Here is a 19708-nt window from a genome sequence, read left to right on the forward strand (position 1 = left end):
CCGTGAAAATTTAATAAATGACAAATTAAAAAGGCATGAACATTTTTTTTGTATCGAAAAAATATCGAACCGTGACACCAAAGTATCGAACCGAACCGTGAATTTTGTGTATTGTTGCACCCCTAGTAATTATGGAAGAAAGCACTGTGCTTTTAAATTTACGTACACAATGCAATTTTAAATTCCCAGCTATGGGAGTAAATGTACATCACATTCATTCATAAAAAGTCAGTCATGTGTCACAAAACTTCAGATTGAAATTTGCCTACAATTCAACTGAAATCACCTACATAAAACTCAACCACTCTTACCCATTTCCCATTAATCAAGTGTATTTTTGTGTCTTGAGATACAATATTTTACACCAGCTAGCAGTTTTAACTGGTAGAGTATCCAGCATGCTTTAAGCACAAACATGCCAGACAGTAGGAAGGAAAGGAAGGAAGGAGGCATGGTAGGGCAGGAGAGGGAGGGTTGACCAATGTCCCACCTTCCCAGTCTGCACTTGGCAATGACTGCAACACGGGGAAGATGTCACCAAAATCATAATCTAAAAAAAAGGAGGGAATAACATTCAACATTAGAGAGAGGTGGAGTGGAGACAGGTGAGAGGAGACTTAGTCAATGTCACAGAAACAGTAAAACAACATGATATGTGGAACACAAAATAACAGAATCAATGCGGAAAACTAGACTAAAAAAAGGAGAACTGGCTTGGTGCTTTGTGGGGTGTGAATGGGAAATGCTTAGTGCTGCAATCACCCTGATGACAATATTCAATGACAAATGGCATCTGCACGCCAAGTCAGCTGATAAAATGCACTTTGATATCTGTGAGTAATAAAAGGCCAAGGTCAAACTAACTTCTGCTTTGACATGCCATTAGCCTGACATCACAGTATGAGCAAAAGCACATGAGTGTGTGATTGCACTGATGTGAACCCTGATTACATCATAAACCCCAAAATACAGCCTGCCATGCCTGCATGTCCTCTCAGCAGAAGAGCAGAATATAATGACATGAGAGCTAATTCCACACACTGCAGACACAGCAACACTTAAAACTAACACTACATATTTCTATTGGCTATTAAAAAAAATTCAATAAATAAAATAAACTGACTACTCAATCTTGACTTTAAGGGCTATTAAAGAATTAATAGCGTGTAAAGTTGCAAAGATTGCAAAACCAGTTAGTCTGTTTCTCTACTCTAAAACACACATAATCAAATCTGAAGAAAAGTAAGAAAAGCAGGAAATAAAAATTAGCTACGGATTAGCACATTAAGTACACCTTACCTTCACTAGAAGGAGCTATGGCACTATCATCCCACTCCAGGTTGGTGGAGGTGAGGGAGGTGAAGGAGTGCAGAGACAGGCTGTCTGAGCTGGGCAGTCTTTCCTCAAAGTCCAGCAGGTTCTGTGGTTTGTAGTATTCTGGCATGTAGGGGGCCACATCTAGATAGGGCACATCCTGAACCACCAAGACCCAACAAAAACATATAGTTATGCTGCAGTCATTTAAGAAATTTAGTTTGTATTGATATGGTAGTCAAGTATATGCTAACCAGCTCCAGATCGAAGCGAATGAACTCCAGGCCGGACACCAGTGTGAGAAAGAGTGTGAGGTGGTCATGACTGCAGACCAGTGCGTTCCTACCCGTGAAGAATTTTTTTAATCAACAAAAATTTGTGAGACGTGTTCACAAAAGACAATGTTTCAGTTTCAATATAACTGATTAGCAACATTTCATTTCCTTTAAGCCATCGGGATCAAACGACTAGATGACTTACTTGAAATAATACTTATGCAGCAGTGCTTGGTTCTCCTGAAAGAGCCGAAGATAGCTCTCTAAAGAGCTCTCGCTCAGTGCCAGGTATAGCCATGCACGACCTACAAACAACAAACATAATAGTTCAGTAATAATTTACTCTCCAAGTACTCCACATGTGTGTGTGCTGGTCTAAGAGAGATGCCTCACTTCGACCAAGGTTGGTTGCTATGTGCTGAAGCTCATCTATCTGCCGCACAGCCTCTCTTCTAGTGAAGTGAAGGACCAGCACCCAGTAGCCTGAAGAAATGTCTTGCAGCCTGCAGTGAAAAGTGTATATGTAAACTGAAACCAAAAGCATCCACAAGTTGTAACGGATATCATGGATGGACATAATTCTTGCAGAAAAACACAGAAAAAATACAACTGATACAAATGTTTGCTCTTTCAATCCATAGACTTTATACAAAAGATCTATTCAACATCTGGATCTGAAAACTGAAGCAGTGCAGAAGAGATTTTAAACAGCATTCTCCCTCATCAGCAGGGGGAGTCTCGCACAGCTGCAAAAAGTCAGAGCGCATAGCAAAAGTGGACTGTTCGTCCATTGATTCATGGCCTCAGTAAACATTTTCTGGAAGAGTTTATGGTCTCAGTTTCTAGGTTCAGGTCTTATGGAAACAGAACATGATGTTTATTTTGTACAAGGCTATGCTTTAGGGCAGGACCATCTTGTTGTTGACAAATCGAACAAGCTGTCTCCACACTCATGGCCTTTGATCAATGATCAATGGGCTTTGATCGGTGGTTGTTTATCAACGGTTGTGACAATTTGCATATTAATGATCAAGACACTGACCTCACAGCTCATTGTTCATTCATTGGGCTGGTCTCAGTTACTGTACAAATGTTCTGTTTATAAGGTTGGGGAAACCTACAGTCAGCTGAGACTGAAAAAGTCATTTGGATGAGTGACGAAACGTTTCTCTCACTGAAAACGCTACGAAAAGATGAACAAAATCAACCTTTTGGGGTGTCTACACACTGACATGTAGCTTGAAAGGACTCAAATGGCAACAAGTAAAATGCTCAGCTTGATGGGAATTTTGCAAATCATGGTGTCATGGTAGCTTTTATGTACAGTGTGTGCAATCTGCTTCTAGTGACCAGCTTACCCATATAGCAGAGCGTGGTCAAGGTGTTCACAGAGCCGTTGCAGTACCCGGTCGTGATTCCGAATAGCTGGAGTTTCATCCTCGCAGGCAGCAAAGTAACTCTGCAGCTGTGAAGAGACATCGTTGGTTTGTTTTGTTGTTCATTCACTCTAGACAAATAAAATAGCCACCAATAACCACGTAAAGGACCTCTTCCCATGACTGAATTTGTAAAACTGGTCATTCACTGTTATTTGTATTGCTTTAGTTTCACACAACAGCATCTTTGATTTCAAACTATCTGTTTGAAATCAAAGATGATGTTGTGTGAAACTAAAGCAATATAATTGATGATGAAGTTAAAGTATATTTATGGATGCCATCAACACTGCATGAATAACATTTAGGACAAGGTCTCAAGAAAATTAATCATACAATACAACACACAGTTAACCAAGGAATTTAAGCCAAGTCAAGGACTTGCCAAGAAAGTTCGCCTTTCATGATTTACATTGACAGTCAAGGTAAGTTGGCTGCAGCACAGATTTCATAAAATATCTTTGACTCTGGGCTGGAGACTTCAGCTAGCTATAGGATATGCATGTATTTCTTGTTACCTATAATAGGGACAGGAGGTACTAAACAGGCTTTAGTTCATACATTGTTCACGTGATTGGTCTTCAATGTGATTAGTGATGAGCGGTGCCACTTCTATCCTTGTAGTGACTATTTCACTTCAAATCGCATGTGCTGGCACCGAGGACCAAATAGTGACAGGCAACACTGTTTCATTGTCCTGGACTGACCTGCAAAGCCCCTTGAACTTAATCCTGAACCTAATATAATGTATTAAAATACCAAAGCATGAACAAACTGTGTGCGCTTTGGGGTTTGAGGATTGCAACTCAAGAAAAAAACGATCATTTATTTCCTGTGACTTTATTCACATGACTAATGTTTGTCAGAGGTAAACACTGTACATTTGCCCACAAGCTTGAGGAATATCTGCTTACAAGCACTGTTACAGTCCTTTAGGTGTCAGTCCAATAAAACATATGAACATGGTGAATTACAGGGTAAAACCTGGTGAAACACAAATATTTGCTTGATGGAATAAACAAATATGGAATTTTTCTAATTCAAACACCCGATTATGGGGCTGGTGATTTGGACTGGAAAATACAACACAGATAAATGAAAATGTCAAGGGGAAGAAGATTAAATATATAAATAACTGTAATAATATAAAACGATATAAAACAATAAATAAAATGACAAAAAATAAATCATTAAATAGAAAAACGTGGTTTTTGAAAACGAATGCAAAAGCTAACTGGGAGAGAAGAAGGAAGACGGTGCAATGCTCTCTGTCAGGTTATAGGAAATGTCCCACAACACCTAGCAGATCTGCACATGACTTCCAAAATGGCCCATTACTTACATTTAAAATCAAGAGCAAAGATCCACTGACCTCTTTTGCTACAAATGTGTCGGATTTATGGTTGCAGGTATGTTTATAACAGATGCCGCAGTAAACAAACACAGGGGCTTGGTGTCACTTTTGTTACCATAGCCAAAAAAGACACAAACTTCTACTTAACTGAGAGCTGGAGCCATAAAACATTATATGAAACATCTACTGCGCTATTTTCTCTTTATCAGTAGGGGCAAGGCCCTCCTGTGTCCTCCTGACTTGAAAGTTGCCCTCTTTAGCAGACAAAAGATGACCTAATGTTAGCTATAGTGATTCAAACGTGTGAAAAATCTTAACGCGAAAATGTCTGGCAGTATTTTAGCGGTAACCGACCCCAGCAGCGCTTACCTTCTTAACAGAAAATGAGATATTTTCCAATATACGATCCTTTACTTTCAGTTGATCCATCACTGGTCTGTTGGCAGCTTTCAGCAGGCAGTCAGCTGACTCAAAGCACTTGTTTTGCTAAAGCTAACGCCGCCTGCAGTAGCTTGCTAACATTATCCTGCCCACCAACACAACTGGTTTCCAAACTAGCAATATAGGACTAATGTCAGTGTTAGCGACCGACACTAGCTCGGGACTATAATGCTAACGCCAAAAAAACAGCGAAGCGGTGTAACCTCAGTCACTGAACAGCCCGGTTAACCTAGTGCAGTTACCCTATGGCTGTGCATTAGCTTTAGCCACTCGACTTTTTTTTTCTAGGGGCTTGCGATAGCTAACAAGTTTTAAAGTTAACCCACATTTTACTGTTAGTAGAACTGATTTTTCTCACACTCTGCGTTTTATTACTTTGACTGCCACTTGTGAACTACGCCTACTTTAAGTCACCTCTTTGTGCTTATTTCCGTAGTCAATTAATCAATGTAACGCATGCTAAGGTTACTTTCATGCTATCGTCTTCTGAGTGACAACTGAACTCACGCAGTCAGTGAGTTACGTCAATGACGTCATCCGGTTTGTTAATCGCAGACTGAAGGACCTTAAATTTTCGCAAATTTAAAGATTTTATGCTCAGAATTGTGCCAAAACCCAATATCAATGTAAATTAGTGTGTGATTGAATTAATCTGAATGAAGTGATGAATTCGGCACAAGACTCCATTGTTTTAACTTGGTCATAAACTTTTTTTTCCCCAGCGTTTCCAGCTCTTCTTCAGACCTTGTTCATCTTGGTAAATGCTAAAGCACCCTGGCTCTTTTTTAAAAATGTGCACATATCAAGATTAAGGTTTGTTTAATATCTAGAGTTTTGATAGTTGTTCATTTTTACTTTTCCCCACATTTCGCTTCTTGTTAAGTATCTGCACATTAAAATGAGTGTCATTAAACATTTATTTTGCCTTAAGCACAAATCATAGCAGCTCCACATTCAGTGGACCAAACCACTCGTAACATTTCAATGAACACCGTTATTGCGTGTTAAGTTACAGAGACAACAGGCATTTCTATTGAGTGGAATGTCAATATTTTATTAAGATGACTCCAACTTATTTGGAAACACATTAATCTTATCAAAAAACAAAAACAAATGAGTTGTTGCCATAATCAGTGCATGTAGTTACCACAATAAACTTTTCTGGCTGAAAAATAAAACAATGCAGGTCAAATTTTATTGTAAATTTCTTCCCCATTTCTAAGCAAATGTTTGACTTGAAATATTTAATCAATTGTAAAGCAACTTTAAACAAACGCTGACTGACTTCTGAACAGACAAGGGCCACTGAGTGATTCCAAAGTGTTAAAAAAACCTCCCACAACCACCGCATTACAGTCAGGGCCTCTTTTGGCCCTCAGACCCCGACAAAGTGAGTTCCCCAATAACAGAACAGAAATAGTCCAAGTCCCTGCATGAAGACTCAAGCCATCACGACATTCATTTCCACTCTTCACACCACAAGTTCACTTCCAGTCTTATTTTCTCTTCCCCACTGGCATTCTGTATTAGTCAGACTTCTCCTTCTCTTTCATGTGGAGGAAAACTACGCTGAAGACAAAGAGTCCAGCCATCATGGAGAAGACACTGGCATAGTATGGGTAGGCTGAGGGGATGAAGCGCTCATACTGGGTGTGCTGCAGAGGACGCACCGATACCTACGGTGGAGACACACAACTGGATTAGTTAGCAAGCCATACAGCACATCAACTAATAGGTTACTATGTTACTATTACAACAAATGATTGATAAAAGAACAGAGGTAGTAACCAGGATGATTAATTGAGCAATACTTTCCATATTTACCATTTCTATACATTTATCTTATAGTAAATAAACTCAACATGACTCAGTCTTTAGGAGGGAACTTCTGATGAACTTGCCTGAGTGGAGGAGTAGAGATGTGTATATCCTAGTCGGTTATAGTCCACTTTGAACTGGAAGACTCCATACACATCAGGCAGCTTGAACTGGACACTGTATTTACCTCCTAGTTGAACAACAATGGAACATTTATCATAAATGCAGTTTGTAAATATGATGAGAATATGAAGTCAATCCTGCCAAACATTATAAATACAATACATGTAGGTTGTAAACAAGACATAAATGAATGTAAATATATTCTATAATACAATACCATACCATTTTTCTTGAGATAAGTCCGGACGAAGGGATCGATCCTCACAAACTCAAGCTGGATATCATCTCCGTCGAATGGGATCCAACGGCCCTCGGACAACATCTCAATGACAATGCTGTATTCCTGCATGAAAAGGGTTTACAGTGATTGAGCGACACTGCATTAAAAACAAATATCTTCACGGTGATGATAACAAACAGACAACAAGACCCACCACGAGGTCGGTGATGGTGTATGCTGTTGGGGCGTCGGTCTCCCCCACGCGATGATGGGTAACAGCTCCCACTCTGAGGACTCCAGCCTCCTTGAACACCCAGCGAGACAGAGCCTCGGCCAGCTCCATGTTCCCTGTCCGCTCGTGCCTGAAAAAGCCCACAAGGACAGGGAACACTGACATCTGTAACCAACTATATTGTAACCAAATCTAATATCAGTGACTAGTTATTACAATCTTACATTTTAAGGCTGTTTTCCACCTACAGATTAGCTTTAGGAGGTCAAACGCACTAAACTGCAAACTCAGTGGAACACATTCTAAGCATCTAAACTTGCAGAAATCTGCAGTAAATGTGTTTGAACTTGTAACATTCACATGGCAGAAAAACAAGCCACGCCATCACTGACAGGAGTACCTCTGTGAACCTGGTGTGGCTTTCTGCACAGCAGAGTTGAAGAAGGCATCGCTGAAGAAGTCCAAGGAGCCACTAAACACCACTCTGGCATTGTTTCGAGCCTGGAGCCCAGCGATCAGCAGGGTGTTCTTGCCAACAGCGTGGGGGTACTACAGCATTAAAAAAAAAAAAAAACACACAAAACAACAACAACATTAAAAAAGTAAAATTAACTTAGTACCTCCTGTCCCCAAACGGTCATGGCCAATAGCTGCCGCTCCCTGAGCGTGGTTGTGCATGAGGTTTGGTCCTGTTAAAAGGGGTGATACCGAGAAGTTTTTCTTCTCACTATCAAGTGTTTGCTCATAGCAGGTCATCTGACTGTTGGAGCTTTCCTCTTCACAATACAATATAAAATGCCTTGAGGTGACTGTTGTTGTGATTTGATTCTCTCTATAAATAAAATCAAATTGAAGTGAACTGAATATCCATTCAGGCTAATAATAGTTATACAAGGATCTCAACTCAACTTGTTTATTATTGGACTCTACCAGCGTAATTTTGCGTTAAAAATAGTTGAAAATAATCCTTAATCATCTCATACTGGGCTTGGTGCTGCCCTGTGGTTCATTCTGCCTGAACAAAGCAGTTTTAGCTCCACTCTTTGTTCTGAAACTTTGACCACGTTATACATTGCGGAGAAAATGAGGTAGTGCACAATAATCTTGTCTTTTTCTTCCAAAAGCATTACTACACAATTTTAATTTTAAAGGGCTACTTATCATGCCTGGGACAGTTTGTCCTGAATAAATCATAATTCATTACCTGACATTATCATGACATGTCAACAGTATTACCTGTGAGATGGGTCTGTCAGGGAAAAAGGAGTAGGAGGTGGAGGACCCAGTAAGGATGTCCAGGACAAGAGGGTTGTCTGGGTCTGCCACCATGCTGGAAGAAGTGAGCCACATTCAATATATTTTCCACTGAGCATGGGAGTTAATCTTTTACAATGACTAAAAATCTAACAACACTATCTGTTACATCTTCTGACACAAGTCTCTGCTCCAGCTAAAAGGATGAATTTATCATTTATTACACATCAGCGTGAAAATCACTGTGCTTACCCGACACCCTTGAATAAAACAGGTTTCTTGGTGGGTTTGCCGACAATAGTGGGAGCTTTCAGCAGGTTCTCTGGGTCAGCGACAATCAGGGTATGCTGGAGTTACAAAAGATCACAAATTACAACAACATAACAAAACATAAAATGGCAGCTGTGTAAAGGCCAAGCCATTTACCTCTCCAGGATCAGACACATCATAGTTGTGATGATCAATGACGGCAGTCTTTTCCTCGTCAAACTCAATGCCACACTCACTGCCCAGCTCCCTCAGAGGGTCGCCTGTGAAACAAGAACAAAACAAAAATACTTGAATGATCATACTTAAACATTTCAAATAATATACGACTGGAACAAACACTGTTATAAATCAACTGACCGATGTCTGAACTTGCAGCAACCAGGACATTGCCCCCACCGTCAATGAAGGATGTAATAGTCTCCACATTTATATTTCCACCAAAGTCTGCGGATGACAAAAAAGTGTTTACCTTCAGGAAGAAATCACCTGCCACAATTTATTTATTTTTTGTTTTAACGCTGCGAAACTCACCTTCAACTGATGGTGAGAAGATAATTAAGTGGTCATACAGGAACTGGCCATATTTGATCAGCGACAGGGAGGGATCATCAGCGGTCTTGAAGGTGAGGTCAAATCCACGGTCTGAAGAAGACAGATGCATTATAATTAACAGTAAAAATGGTGTACTAAGGCTAAAGTTTTAACACAGTTGTTTTTGAAAATTAGGACATGTTTACTACAACAGGATACAGCAAAGGTGTGCAAGCACTGATGTTATCTCTAACAAAAGCATGCAATATCCCCGAGTATTATAAAAAGTTGTATCTTCAGGCAAAGCGTTTTGTTTTACATGTCTTCTTAAAACAGTAATAACCCAAACTGTATGAACTCCTCTTTTGAAGACTGTTGCCTAATCAGGAAAGTGGATTTCTCCCACTACTGTACCTACCAGCAAACCAGAAGAGCAGAGGAGCGGAAATGCAAATATGCACGGAAATGCATAGTATTATTTAAATAATTTTAACAACAACAGCATCGAGCACATCTTCATCTATATAATTATATTACACTGAGTTGTAAGAGGCTCAAATTACGTTAGGACCGCGAACACATTACAGCTAAGCTAATGTTAGCATTCTTGCTATCGTGCATCAATTTCTGGTCTAGCAGCGGCTTTTTGTTAGCTGCCAAAAACTTGCTGATGCCCGGTAAACGAGGCATATATACGACTGCATAGCAGAGTAAGTAAAGCTGCAAAAAAAAATAGTATTATCATACTGACCTGCCAGACTGCGGAAGAAGATTGAATGGGTGTCTTTGATGTTAAGGTTGTCCAGCAGCACCAACGTCTTACCGTCAGCCAAAGCACAATGCAGCACGGAGGCTAACGACAGCAATAAAAGGACGCTATGGTCCAAAAGCTTGAACCGCCTCATTAACACCGTTCCGGTTCGTTTTTTGGACGATGATAAAGAACCGGACCGGTTCGTCTGCATGACTGCTGTCAGCGCCGCCATTTTGCTGCAGAAGTCGACGTCAGCGTTAGCAGTTGACTAAACTCTGACCCTAAGAGGCAGCCAATCACAGAGCGGAACGCGTCGCTCTGACTGCCAGTCAACCAATAGCGTGAGAGCTTCATTGTAAGCCTGGCAAACAGGTAAGTCCAGGCATTGAAATATAAATATGCACATTTTTACTGAATATTTACAACAAAAACGGCGTTTAACGACTTAAAGGATTATGCCTTTCAGCTGTCATTTAAGTTATTTCTGTTTTTAAATAATAAGCAAGGCACATAAGCCTTTGTTATTCTTTTTATTTATTTTTAGTAAAAACAAGAGCACAACACAAGCAGTGGCAATTCTTTATTGAGCTGATGGCATCTTCCAGTAAAAGTAGTATTAGGGGTTTTATCCATTCTGCAGACAAATTAATGACACAAAAATCAATAGTGACAGAAAAATGTCTTGTGACATTTGTCAGTTTGTCGTCACTGTACACAAGTCTAATCTTTTCAGAGGTAACATGACAAATATACAAATATTATCCAAACACAAGATTTACAACACCTTGCTTCTGTAAAAAGGCATCAAGTGTCCTTTACTTTAGTTTAGTACTCATATATGTTCATGTAGATAGCCTTTGAATAACATTCTCTGCATGAAAATACTTTAAGTACAAGAAAAATATTTTGGATGTTTAAAGAAAAATGATTATATTATTATTTCATCATAAAAATGGGAAAAATATCACATAGAATTCTTTTCTTTAAGTTATACTGGGTAAGACAGACTTTAAAATGTTTTATATAATGGACGAAGCACAGTCCTACACTGAAGTCTAAAAATAAACTACACAAAGTAGCATAACCGCCTCTCAACGTTTACAAAAACTACTAGATCTCACCTTGTTTGCTGAAAACAGGACATGATTACTGATCACAAATCTGGAAAGAATTTTTTTTCAGGAACAGTGTCTGTTATGAATCCAGTTCATATTTAACAAAACTCATAAACACACTTCATTTCTTACTTCTCCTTATACAGTATAAATCTCATTTCATTTACAAGCAAAATGACACACACTTTAAACAAATCTGCCCCACTACGACTGCCTCTCACACTCCATCTCCTGCTCCTTGTCCTCCTCTACATCTTTTTCATATGTTTTGATCTCAGTGGCGGTCTCCACCTGTCCATCCTCCACCTTCTCCTGAACTTCCTGTTCTGATTCTTCTTGTTCTTGCGCCTCTCCAATCATCCCGTCCTCTGTTTCTCCCTCTCCAACCTGAGCACGGAAGATTAGCTCTCCTTCGTGGATGACCTGTTCAGGTGTGGGTTGCCATGTTGCAGTGGAATCCCCCTCGGCAGTGGTGGCTGCGGTGTACTGGTAGAAGTCGGAATCTGCCTGAAACATGACCAGGGCTTGAGCTGTGTGGATGCGTACGTGCTGAGCTAAGGAGCTGGCATCCAAGAATTTATCGCCACACGAATCGCAAGCGTACAAAATCTGCGTGTTGGGATCTGAGAAAAGAAGAAGGTTTCATGAACAAACGAACCATTTTTCAATCTGTGTCCTGTTCTGTGTAAGAAAAAGGAACTGGCTTCTGATGAAGTTTACGGTACTGTTTACAGTACTGTAATAATACTTCTCATTGAGACCATTTAGATGGTTATGCAAGTAGCTGTGTACTTCAAAATCTGTCTCACATACTCATAAGTACATATTCAGCTTCTTTTACTGATTATTGTTTTCAGGGTCAATAAATGGACTCCATACTGCTACTCCCCCAAACCATGTCTGATATTCTGTTGTCATTCATAACATTACATGTTTTTATAATGCCAGGTCTTACCTGCTTCTTGCACTTTCTCCACGGCTTTGGTGATTTCAGCTTTCAGAGCTTCGGTCTCATCTGCAGAAACCGAAGCAGCCACTGGAACTACTGTTAACAGACACAAACATTGTCACCGTCTGTGCCTCACAGCCATCTACAAACATCTGTGTTGTTGATTAGATTCTAGCCTTGAAGATGTAGTCTCACCTGTCAGCTGAGCTACAGAACTGGCCGCCAGGGCCTCTGTCGCCAGTGTGACGATGTCCTCCGTGGTGACGGTGACGATGTTGATCTCGCTGTCAGAGGTGCATGGCCCCGCTCCTCCATCACCCAACTCGTCTGAGCTTCCCTCTGACACCACCAGCCGCTTCATGCCGGCCTTGCCTTGGTGCACAGTCTTGACGTGAGAGCGCAGATTGTCCACGCGATTGAACCCCCGACCACATTTATCGCACAGGAACGGCTTCTCTCCTGAGACAACAAAACAAAGACAAGTAGTCAATTGATGGTGAAAGATCAGAGTTCTGCTGGATGGATACAGATGTGGTGGGAAACAGACTTAACTGCTCAACAGGTGAACCCTCACTCTCCCAAAAAAAAAAAAGCCTTGTAACAAATTTGTTCTTCACCTGTGTGAATGATGATGTGCTTCGACAGGTCTCCCACATTAACAAATGCCTTGTTGCACATCTGACACTTGTGCGGGCGGACGTTGTCGTGATGGCGAATGTGATTGGCCAGTTGACTAGACTGCACAAACCTGCACAAAAACATATATATGATATTTCCTCTCATCTACTTTACTGACACATTTATTCATTTTGTTCATAAGAAAATAATCTTTTAAACAGTATTTTAATCTCTAATTTGGTCAATCTCAGTACTCTCACTATCATTTGAATGAACTATAACAGGTCACTGTTACTTGACCTTTGAGAATGACCACAAATCTATATTATCTTCAATTCTCATTACCGCCTACACAGGTCAAAACCTCTAAACTACACTTAATATTCCCCTCTCAAACATCCCTGTTAAATAATGCCAGTTTCTATACCTCAGCTACAAGTGAGTTTGAAACCTGAGCCTATCATTGCAGCACTGTGCCGTGCTGACCTTTTACCACAGCGATCGCAGACGTAGGGCTTCTCTCCCGTGTGCTGGCGGACATGAGCGATGAGGGAGCTGGCCTGAGTGAAAGCTTTACCACAGATAATACAGACACAGGGCTTCTCTCCTGCAACATATAAATAACTGTTTCACTATCGTGGGAAGTAGATAATATTCACACAGGGATTCAGATGGAAGAATGAAAATAAGTTCCCCAGAATCCCCAGAGTACCTGTATGGATGCGCTCATGCCGCTGCAGAGCTCCGGGATCACTGAAAGCTCTCTGGCAGTGCCCGCAGACGTACGGTTTCTCCCCGCTGTGAACCCGCAGGTGCCTCTTCAGATTCCCTAAAAAGCAGGTATTAGTACACACAGATTAGACCAAATGGCTCAAAGAAGAAAAACAATTCTACATAGTAACACACCAACTAAAAGCAATTAAATAATTTTGTTCATGTATGGTCTAACTATTGGATATCGCACTTTATTTTAATAGTATTTATCATTATTTTAATATTATTAGTGATATTATAATTATTACTGAATCTCTAAATATAACATTTGTTGTACTTGCATGCAGTTTAATGGGTTTTTTGTATATCCCAAACCATTTTCAAACTGAATAACACTGACTAACACTACCTACTAACGGAAAGGAGCAAAGTAGGTTTCTGTTAGTAAGTACAAAAATAAATAAATAAATAAAATAACAAATCAATGGTGTATGTTTTGATATTTTTTTGGTCCTTAATTTCTCTCAAGATCAATATGACAGGTAGAATTTGTATTCATGAAGAAACAGAGAGCGTTTTATTCACTGTGACAATAAAAATGCAGGGAGAAAAAAAAGCAACATTGTTATTACTTCTTTTTTACCTGAAGTGGTAAACTGCTTGCCACATTCTTTGCACTTGAGAGGCCCGTCTGTGATGTGGATTTTTAAATGAGCTTTTAGATTCCCAACCTAACGAGGAAACACAAAACAACAAAAATGTTCCTTAAATGACACTTAAGTATATGCGCGCTCAACCAGGGTGACAGCCAAGCCAGTATGACTTTAGTTAAGTCTCTCTGGCGCAGGTTTGGATAGCACTAGGGATCTAGCCTGGGGAACCTTACTGTATCCATGCCATGCAGAGGATTTGTACCCTGACCTGTTGTTCTAAAGAGAGTCGTGTTGTTTTTCTCCTATCTCCCTTCCCTCACCCACATCCAGCTGCAAAAGCGGGTGTGGAAGGTAAAGTCCAAAGTGGTCTAAGTGGTAACCCCCAAACTGTAAGAGTGGTACCAGCACATTTCAGGCACATCATCAGAGGCTTCTGTCCAGACTCATAAGACTCACGGGCCTCAGGAAGAGGACCCTAGTTTGAGGAACACACACATGTCATTCCCAAGGGGTTTGAGGCAGAGTTATATATATATACATATACAAACAGTGAATATTACTATCCAGCTAAGATTTTTCAATTAAAAATAGTGTTGCCTGGAATCATGTTATTCATTCATCGTGTTTATATTTGTCCACAGAAAAGCCAAACCTTTCCAAGGGTACCTGGTTGAAGCGTTTGTCGCAGTGTGGACACTTGTTGCCCTTCTCTGTGTCGTGCGTCTCTAGATGTCGCATCTTGGCCGTGGGGTCAGAGAAAGCCTTCTCGCAGTAGTCGCAGTGGTATGGCTTCTCGCCGCTGTGCACCAGCTGGTGGCGCTTCAGATTGCCCGAAGTGGTGAAAAGCTTGCCACAAACTTCACAGCTGTACCGCGCTTCCCCTGTGTGACGTTTGCGATGCAGGTTGAGCAGACTGATCTGACGGTAGCTCTTTCCGCAAGTAGAGCAGCAGTACGGCTTCAGAGGGCTAGGAGTCAACGACAGCTCACTTTAATTAAGCCCTCTGCAGAAGTATGCAAAGATACACTAAATGAATATGAAAAGGAAAAGCCATCCACCTGTGTGTTTTCTCATGGGCTTTACAAGCTGCGGGGTCAGAGAAAGCCTTGTTGCAGTCCCGGCAGCTGAAGGGCTTCTCTCCAGTGTGAATACGCATGTGCCTCTTGAAATTGCCCGTGTGGGTGAATTTCTTCCCGCAGTCCTAAAAAGAGGAAAATATATCGTGAAGCCTTTTAATGCAAAGATATGCATGCAAATGTGACCAACATTTGCATAAAAGCATCTATGATGCCCAGCTTTTCATGAAAGCTCCCAGCATTGACATTTATATCTTCAGAGCCTGCAGACCAGAGCAGGAAAAGCAGGCACAGCGCAACTTAGGCCGTCCCACAAATCCCTCACCTCACATTTGTGTGTCACGGAGCTGTAAGGCTTTGATTCAGATCGGCTGCTCATGCACGCTGACTGAGCTTGTCTTCCGTCTCTCTCGCTGCTTGGGCTGTCTCCTTCCATTTGCTGACTTATCTCGTCATCCTCCTCTCCATCCTCGTTATCATCATTATCATCAGCCTCCACATCGCTGGTCTCCAAAGAGTGTTCTTCTTGCCCTTCAGCCACCCCTGCTGGCTCTGCCACCTTATTATCAGTTTTTGCCTGTGATGGGGCTTCATCCTCTGAGTCATTGTCTGGGAGAACAAGAGCAGAAAAGCTCTGAAAATGACAAACTGTCTACAGCTTTGACGGGAAATAGCAATGACTTTTTGAGATATGGGATTGCTGGCTTCATCAGACAGAGGTCACTCTTGCGTTAATGTTCCCCACTGCGTCTTCCAGACATACCAGCTACAACTGGGGCAACAACTAGCACCATCAGCAATGAAACAAATACAAGAAGCAGATTTGCTGCAACCTTTAAAGAAATGTGTTTATTCTAATACGAAGCAAATGCTCTAAATCCTATTCGATTAATGTGAAATGACTGCGTGTTTGAAAGGTGCTGAAGAAATATACATGTTTTTATCACATTTCTGGCATTTTAAACGGAATGTGAAAATGCGGAAAACAACACTCATTCGAGCACTAATCAACCTGAATCTAGAGGTGGTTTTAAATGACTTCGCTTTTCCTGCCTCTGCACAGAGTTTGTCCAGTGGGAAGCTTAAACGAAAGGGGCATTGCATAAGTTCCTTCAGGACAGAGCGCTCACCAGGTGGGAAGTTTCGTCGAGGTGGTTTTCTGATTCTCCTCCCGCGGGAGCTCATATAAGGCGAACTGCCAGCAGATTTTAACGGTGATTCTAATAAAAACAATAAAATAAAAAACGAAAACACTTCTTTGTTAAGCCATCACAATCATTTGTGTTCTTTCCATTGAATTTAACTCTTGATTTTAAACATGTATGTATTTATTTATATAACCTATCGTTTCTTAAAAACATTAATAATGGATAAAATAATATATCAAGATATCAAATGCCATCAAATAAAAAGCTACTAGCATCATGTGGATCCTTTCAAACTTTAAACATGCTAGCATACATCATAATTAAATAACTGAAAAGACTTTCTATGAATATGTATTTACTCAGTATGTAGTCGGCATCAGCGGTGTCGTCCTGGAAGGCGGGTGCGTCTAATGCACCACTTTCTTCCTTGTTCTTGACAGACGTCTTCTTTTGAGTCAGAAGGTGGGACGTTTTTGGGGGTCGTCCGCGGCTTGTGTGGGTTCTAGTGGGTTTCGGCTGAGAAACAGGCTTCTGTGTTTTGGCAGAAAGCTCTTCCTCTAAAATGTCCTGACTTTGAATGGTCTCTTTATCCTCTGTGGGAATGCTACGAGGGCACTCCTCGGCTTGTGATGCCAAATCTGACAGCTGACTGTCAGTTTCCTCTTTCTGCTCTCCTTCACCTGTTTTTTCATCTGGTGTGTTAAAGACAGAATTAAAATCAAATCAAATCGAAATTATCAGGAGCAACATTTCACACATTAGAATGCAGAATCAATGACGACTGTGTTCCATTTTCAACAAACTGAATGCCAATAAGAACAGATAAAGAACCATGTTATGAGCTCAACAAAACAACAATCGGGTAAATATGTATTAATTACTTTTCATTTATCTTTTTTAATGTAGAGCAGCATCTGTTAGGACTACTGCCAAACATGGACACAGCAGAAATACACGTTTGTCACCATGCTATGAAAAGTGACGGTAAAATTGGTTGACAAATTTAATACAAAGCAACCTGATGATTCATTTGAAGAATCAAGGCATGGACAGATTAGCTGAGGGCAATGACAATTTATCTGAAATAAAGAAAAAAAAGGGTACAGACATGAGTATTCACCGAGGACCTGACTCACCGACAGCAAAATCCAGTGTTATGACGGACGGGGCTGGATTTGACAACGACTGGTACGCAGAACACGCATTCACGATTTCTTGCATCTGTAAAAAGTGAGCTACTGACAGCACGTCTTCTACATTCTGCAGATTTAAAGTCAGCTTTGCAGTGTACATAAAATCCAGGACCTGACCCAAGCCTGAAACGACATTCATCAAAACAACACATCCAGTTAGACAGCAGAGACGAGGCAGAGATAGGGTAGAGCACATAACCTGACGGGGACCGACCTGCTGCATTGCTAATGTCCAGATGTACCACATCCTTCTGGTCCAGAAAGAGGGTGCGGAAGTACACGCTGCAGGCAGCCAGCACAGCCTTGTGGGCCTTGAAGTCCACACCGTCCACGACAAAGGTGCAGTCACACAGCAGGCCCTGCTTGCGCTGCCGGTTAAGTTGCTCCAGAACTTTCCCACTGTGCCACGGGAACTCCATCGTCCTGAAGGACAAGCTCTGTGGATAAAACGGATGAAATGTGGAGCACGAGGAAGCTTGAAAAGGCTGTGATGGTCAGGTTAAATCTGTGTCTGCATTGTTCACCTCTGATATAATTATGCATCCTCCGACAGCATAGTAGTTTTATTATTGACTGACTGCGGTCAGTCAATATTAGGGGATGATTGCTTTCAGAAAAATAGATGTATCAGCCTTAAAACTAAACCTATACATTACAAATTAATATAAGTCAACAGAAATAAGATATAATGAGCTATAATGAAGTATAAATTCTGTGTCTAGACTATATGTCACATTACACTATTACATTATTTATTATCCTTATTTAAAAATGGAAAGTTGTGTTCATTTTAATTTCACAATTACCCCTTTTACAATGTATCAGCACAGAGTCCAACAAGCTAAATCAGTTTCTTAACTGTGTATGTGTTGTTTCACAAGCAGTTTTAATAACAGCAATTGTATTCCTCACACTAATTTGTGTCTTCCTTTGGACTATAACCACGGCTATCATAGTTAACTAAAACTAAACAAAAGCTAAAACTAGCTTTGGAAAATATTCTAGTTAGATAAATAAAAATAAAACCTAGACCATGAAAAAGGGTAAACTAACTAAAACTATTTTTGGAATTTGGAAAATAACAGAGGAAACAAATAAATATGGTATGTGTTAATCTGTTAGAATTTTGGCACAAACTGGTTGATGGGGTCAAATTTTGGCTCTGGCATTTGGCATAAGTAATAACCAATAGCAAAATGAAAACTGAAACCAATAAAAACTAAACTAAATTATTATTAATAATAACAGTAATAAAACTATAATAATTATAGCAACGCTGCCACTTGTAATGTCTAAGTACTTTGTTTCAGTTGTTATGTTAGATAATGACATCTCCTCCAGACTCACAATTGTCCCATGGGACGCAACCTATGAACCAAACTTCACAAACATGTTGCGTGTGTGTGTTTTTAAGGACAAAAACGGCGTTTTGAAAATCAACCACTCAAAATTACTGCTAGCTTAAATCCGAAATGCAACGCGAAAGACGCTAAAGGCCAACTAAACCGCGAGATACGACAGTAACGCAAGGATGAAGCGTAATCTCGTGTCCCGCTGGCTGTGCAGCTATTTTTAATTCTCTCTCTTTTTTTTTTTTTTTAACTTGAACGTCAGTTTCTCCACAAGATTTGACAGCGTGGTTTGACGGTGCAATATATCGATTGCAATTCCTCAATCCTTGCAGCTTTGTTATCAGGGATTAATTTAGCATGCCTACATGCGTGTGGTGAGGGAACAAGATGGCGGAGCTGCGAGTCCGGCCTCCCCTCTTGTTGTTTCCACAGCTAGCCTGTTCTTTTCGGTTTTTTAAGAAGCGCCATTTTAACAGAAACCAACTTCCGATTTACCTCCTTGTTATCTCGTCTTCACTCGGGCTTGAAACTGCTGGTCCAAGCGGTCTTACGGAGTTTTTGGCTCAGTTGGGAAAAACGAACCCAATCGAGTTTTTCGGTGATCGATCATACCCCGCTCACTCCATCCAACGCCATCTTCCTCTCTCTGATCGATTGATAGGGACCGGCCGGATGTATCGCTGGAGCACGCGCAGTGGGAACCAATGTTTTGCCGACAGAGGCCACGCGGTGTCGCGATACACCCAAGTTACATAATGTGCAAAGCTGATACCTTCATAACACAGTGGAGCTAAAATGGATTTGTAATAGAATAGTTTGTCATTACAGGCACGTGTAGTGTGTAAATAAACGCTCTAAGTCTAACTTA

At 40.7% G+C, this 19708-nt stretch overlaps 3 protein-coding genes across 4 annotated transcripts in view; all 3 read right to left on the minus strand.

Annotated features, from left to right (window-relative positions):
- Positions 1-5343, minus strand: part of plekhm2 (pleckstrin homology domain containing, family M (with RUN domain) member 2) — a 28119-nt gene extending 22776 nt beyond the window's left edge. Inside the window, exons 1-7 of one of the 2 annotated variants that reach the window (XM_005938155.2) lie at positions 4749-5343; positions 2948-3054; positions 1983-2092; positions 1795-1894; positions 1569-1656; positions 1300-1474; positions 491-550 (exon numbers count right to left, since the gene is read on the minus strand). In XM_005938155.2, coding sequence (XP_005938217.1) covers positions 491-550; positions 1300-1474; positions 1569-1656; positions 1795-1894; positions 1983-2092; positions 2948-3054; positions 4749-4808 — 700 coding nt within the window. In that variant the 5' untranslated portion in view covers positions 4809-5343. The remainder of the gene's footprint in view (positions 1-490; positions 551-1299; positions 1475-1568; positions 1657-1794; positions 1895-1982; positions 2093-2947; positions 3055-4748) is intronic. The other variant, XM_005938156.2, reaches the window with a different exon arrangement.
- Positions 5344-5853: 510 nt separating this feature from the next.
- Positions 5854-10296, minus strand: ddost (dolichyl-diphosphooligosaccharide--protein glycosyltransferase subunit (non-catalytic)). Its single transcript, XM_005938154.3, has 11 exons — positions 10020-10296; positions 9269-9379; positions 9095-9181; positions 8894-8997; positions 8720-8814; positions 8450-8543; positions 7614-7762; positions 7196-7343; positions 6984-7104; positions 6722-6828; positions 5854-6496 (listed from the first exon to the last, which is right to left on the minus strand). The coding sequence occupies exons 1-11, from the start codon at positions 10252-10254 to the stop codon at positions 6347-6349; spliced, it is 1401 nt and encodes a 466-aa protein (XP_005938216.1). The 5' UTR covers positions 10255-10296; the 3' UTR covers positions 5854-6346.
- Positions 10297-10589: 293 nt separating this feature from the next.
- Positions 10590-19533, minus strand: zbtb17 (zinc finger and BTB domain containing 17). Its single transcript, XM_005938152.3, has 15 exons — positions 19336-19533; positions 17703-17925; positions 17432-17611; positions 16655-16987; positions 16278-16367; positions 15473-15756; positions 15130-15272; positions 14738-15038; positions 14062-14149; positions 13417-13533; positions 13191-13311; positions 12704-12834; positions 12282-12545; positions 12093-12182; positions 10590-11760 (listed from the first exon to the last, which is right to left on the minus strand). Exons 2-15 carry the CDS (start codon positions 17905-17907, stop codon positions 11342-11344), a joined length of 2766 nt encoding a protein of 921 aa, XP_005938214.1. The 5' UTR covers positions 17908-17925; positions 19336-19533; the 3' UTR covers positions 10590-11341.
- Between the last annotated feature and the right edge of the window lie 175 nt (positions 19534-19708).

This window comes from Haplochromis burtoni, unplaced genomic scaffold (genome assembly GCF_018398535.1).
Source record: "Haplochromis burtoni strain Fernald_Lab_line unplaced genomic scaffold, NCSU_Asbu1 Contig_244, whole genome shotgun sequence".
NCBI lineage: Eukaryota > Metazoa > Chordata > Actinopteri > Cichliformes > Cichlidae > Haplochromis > Haplochromis burtoni.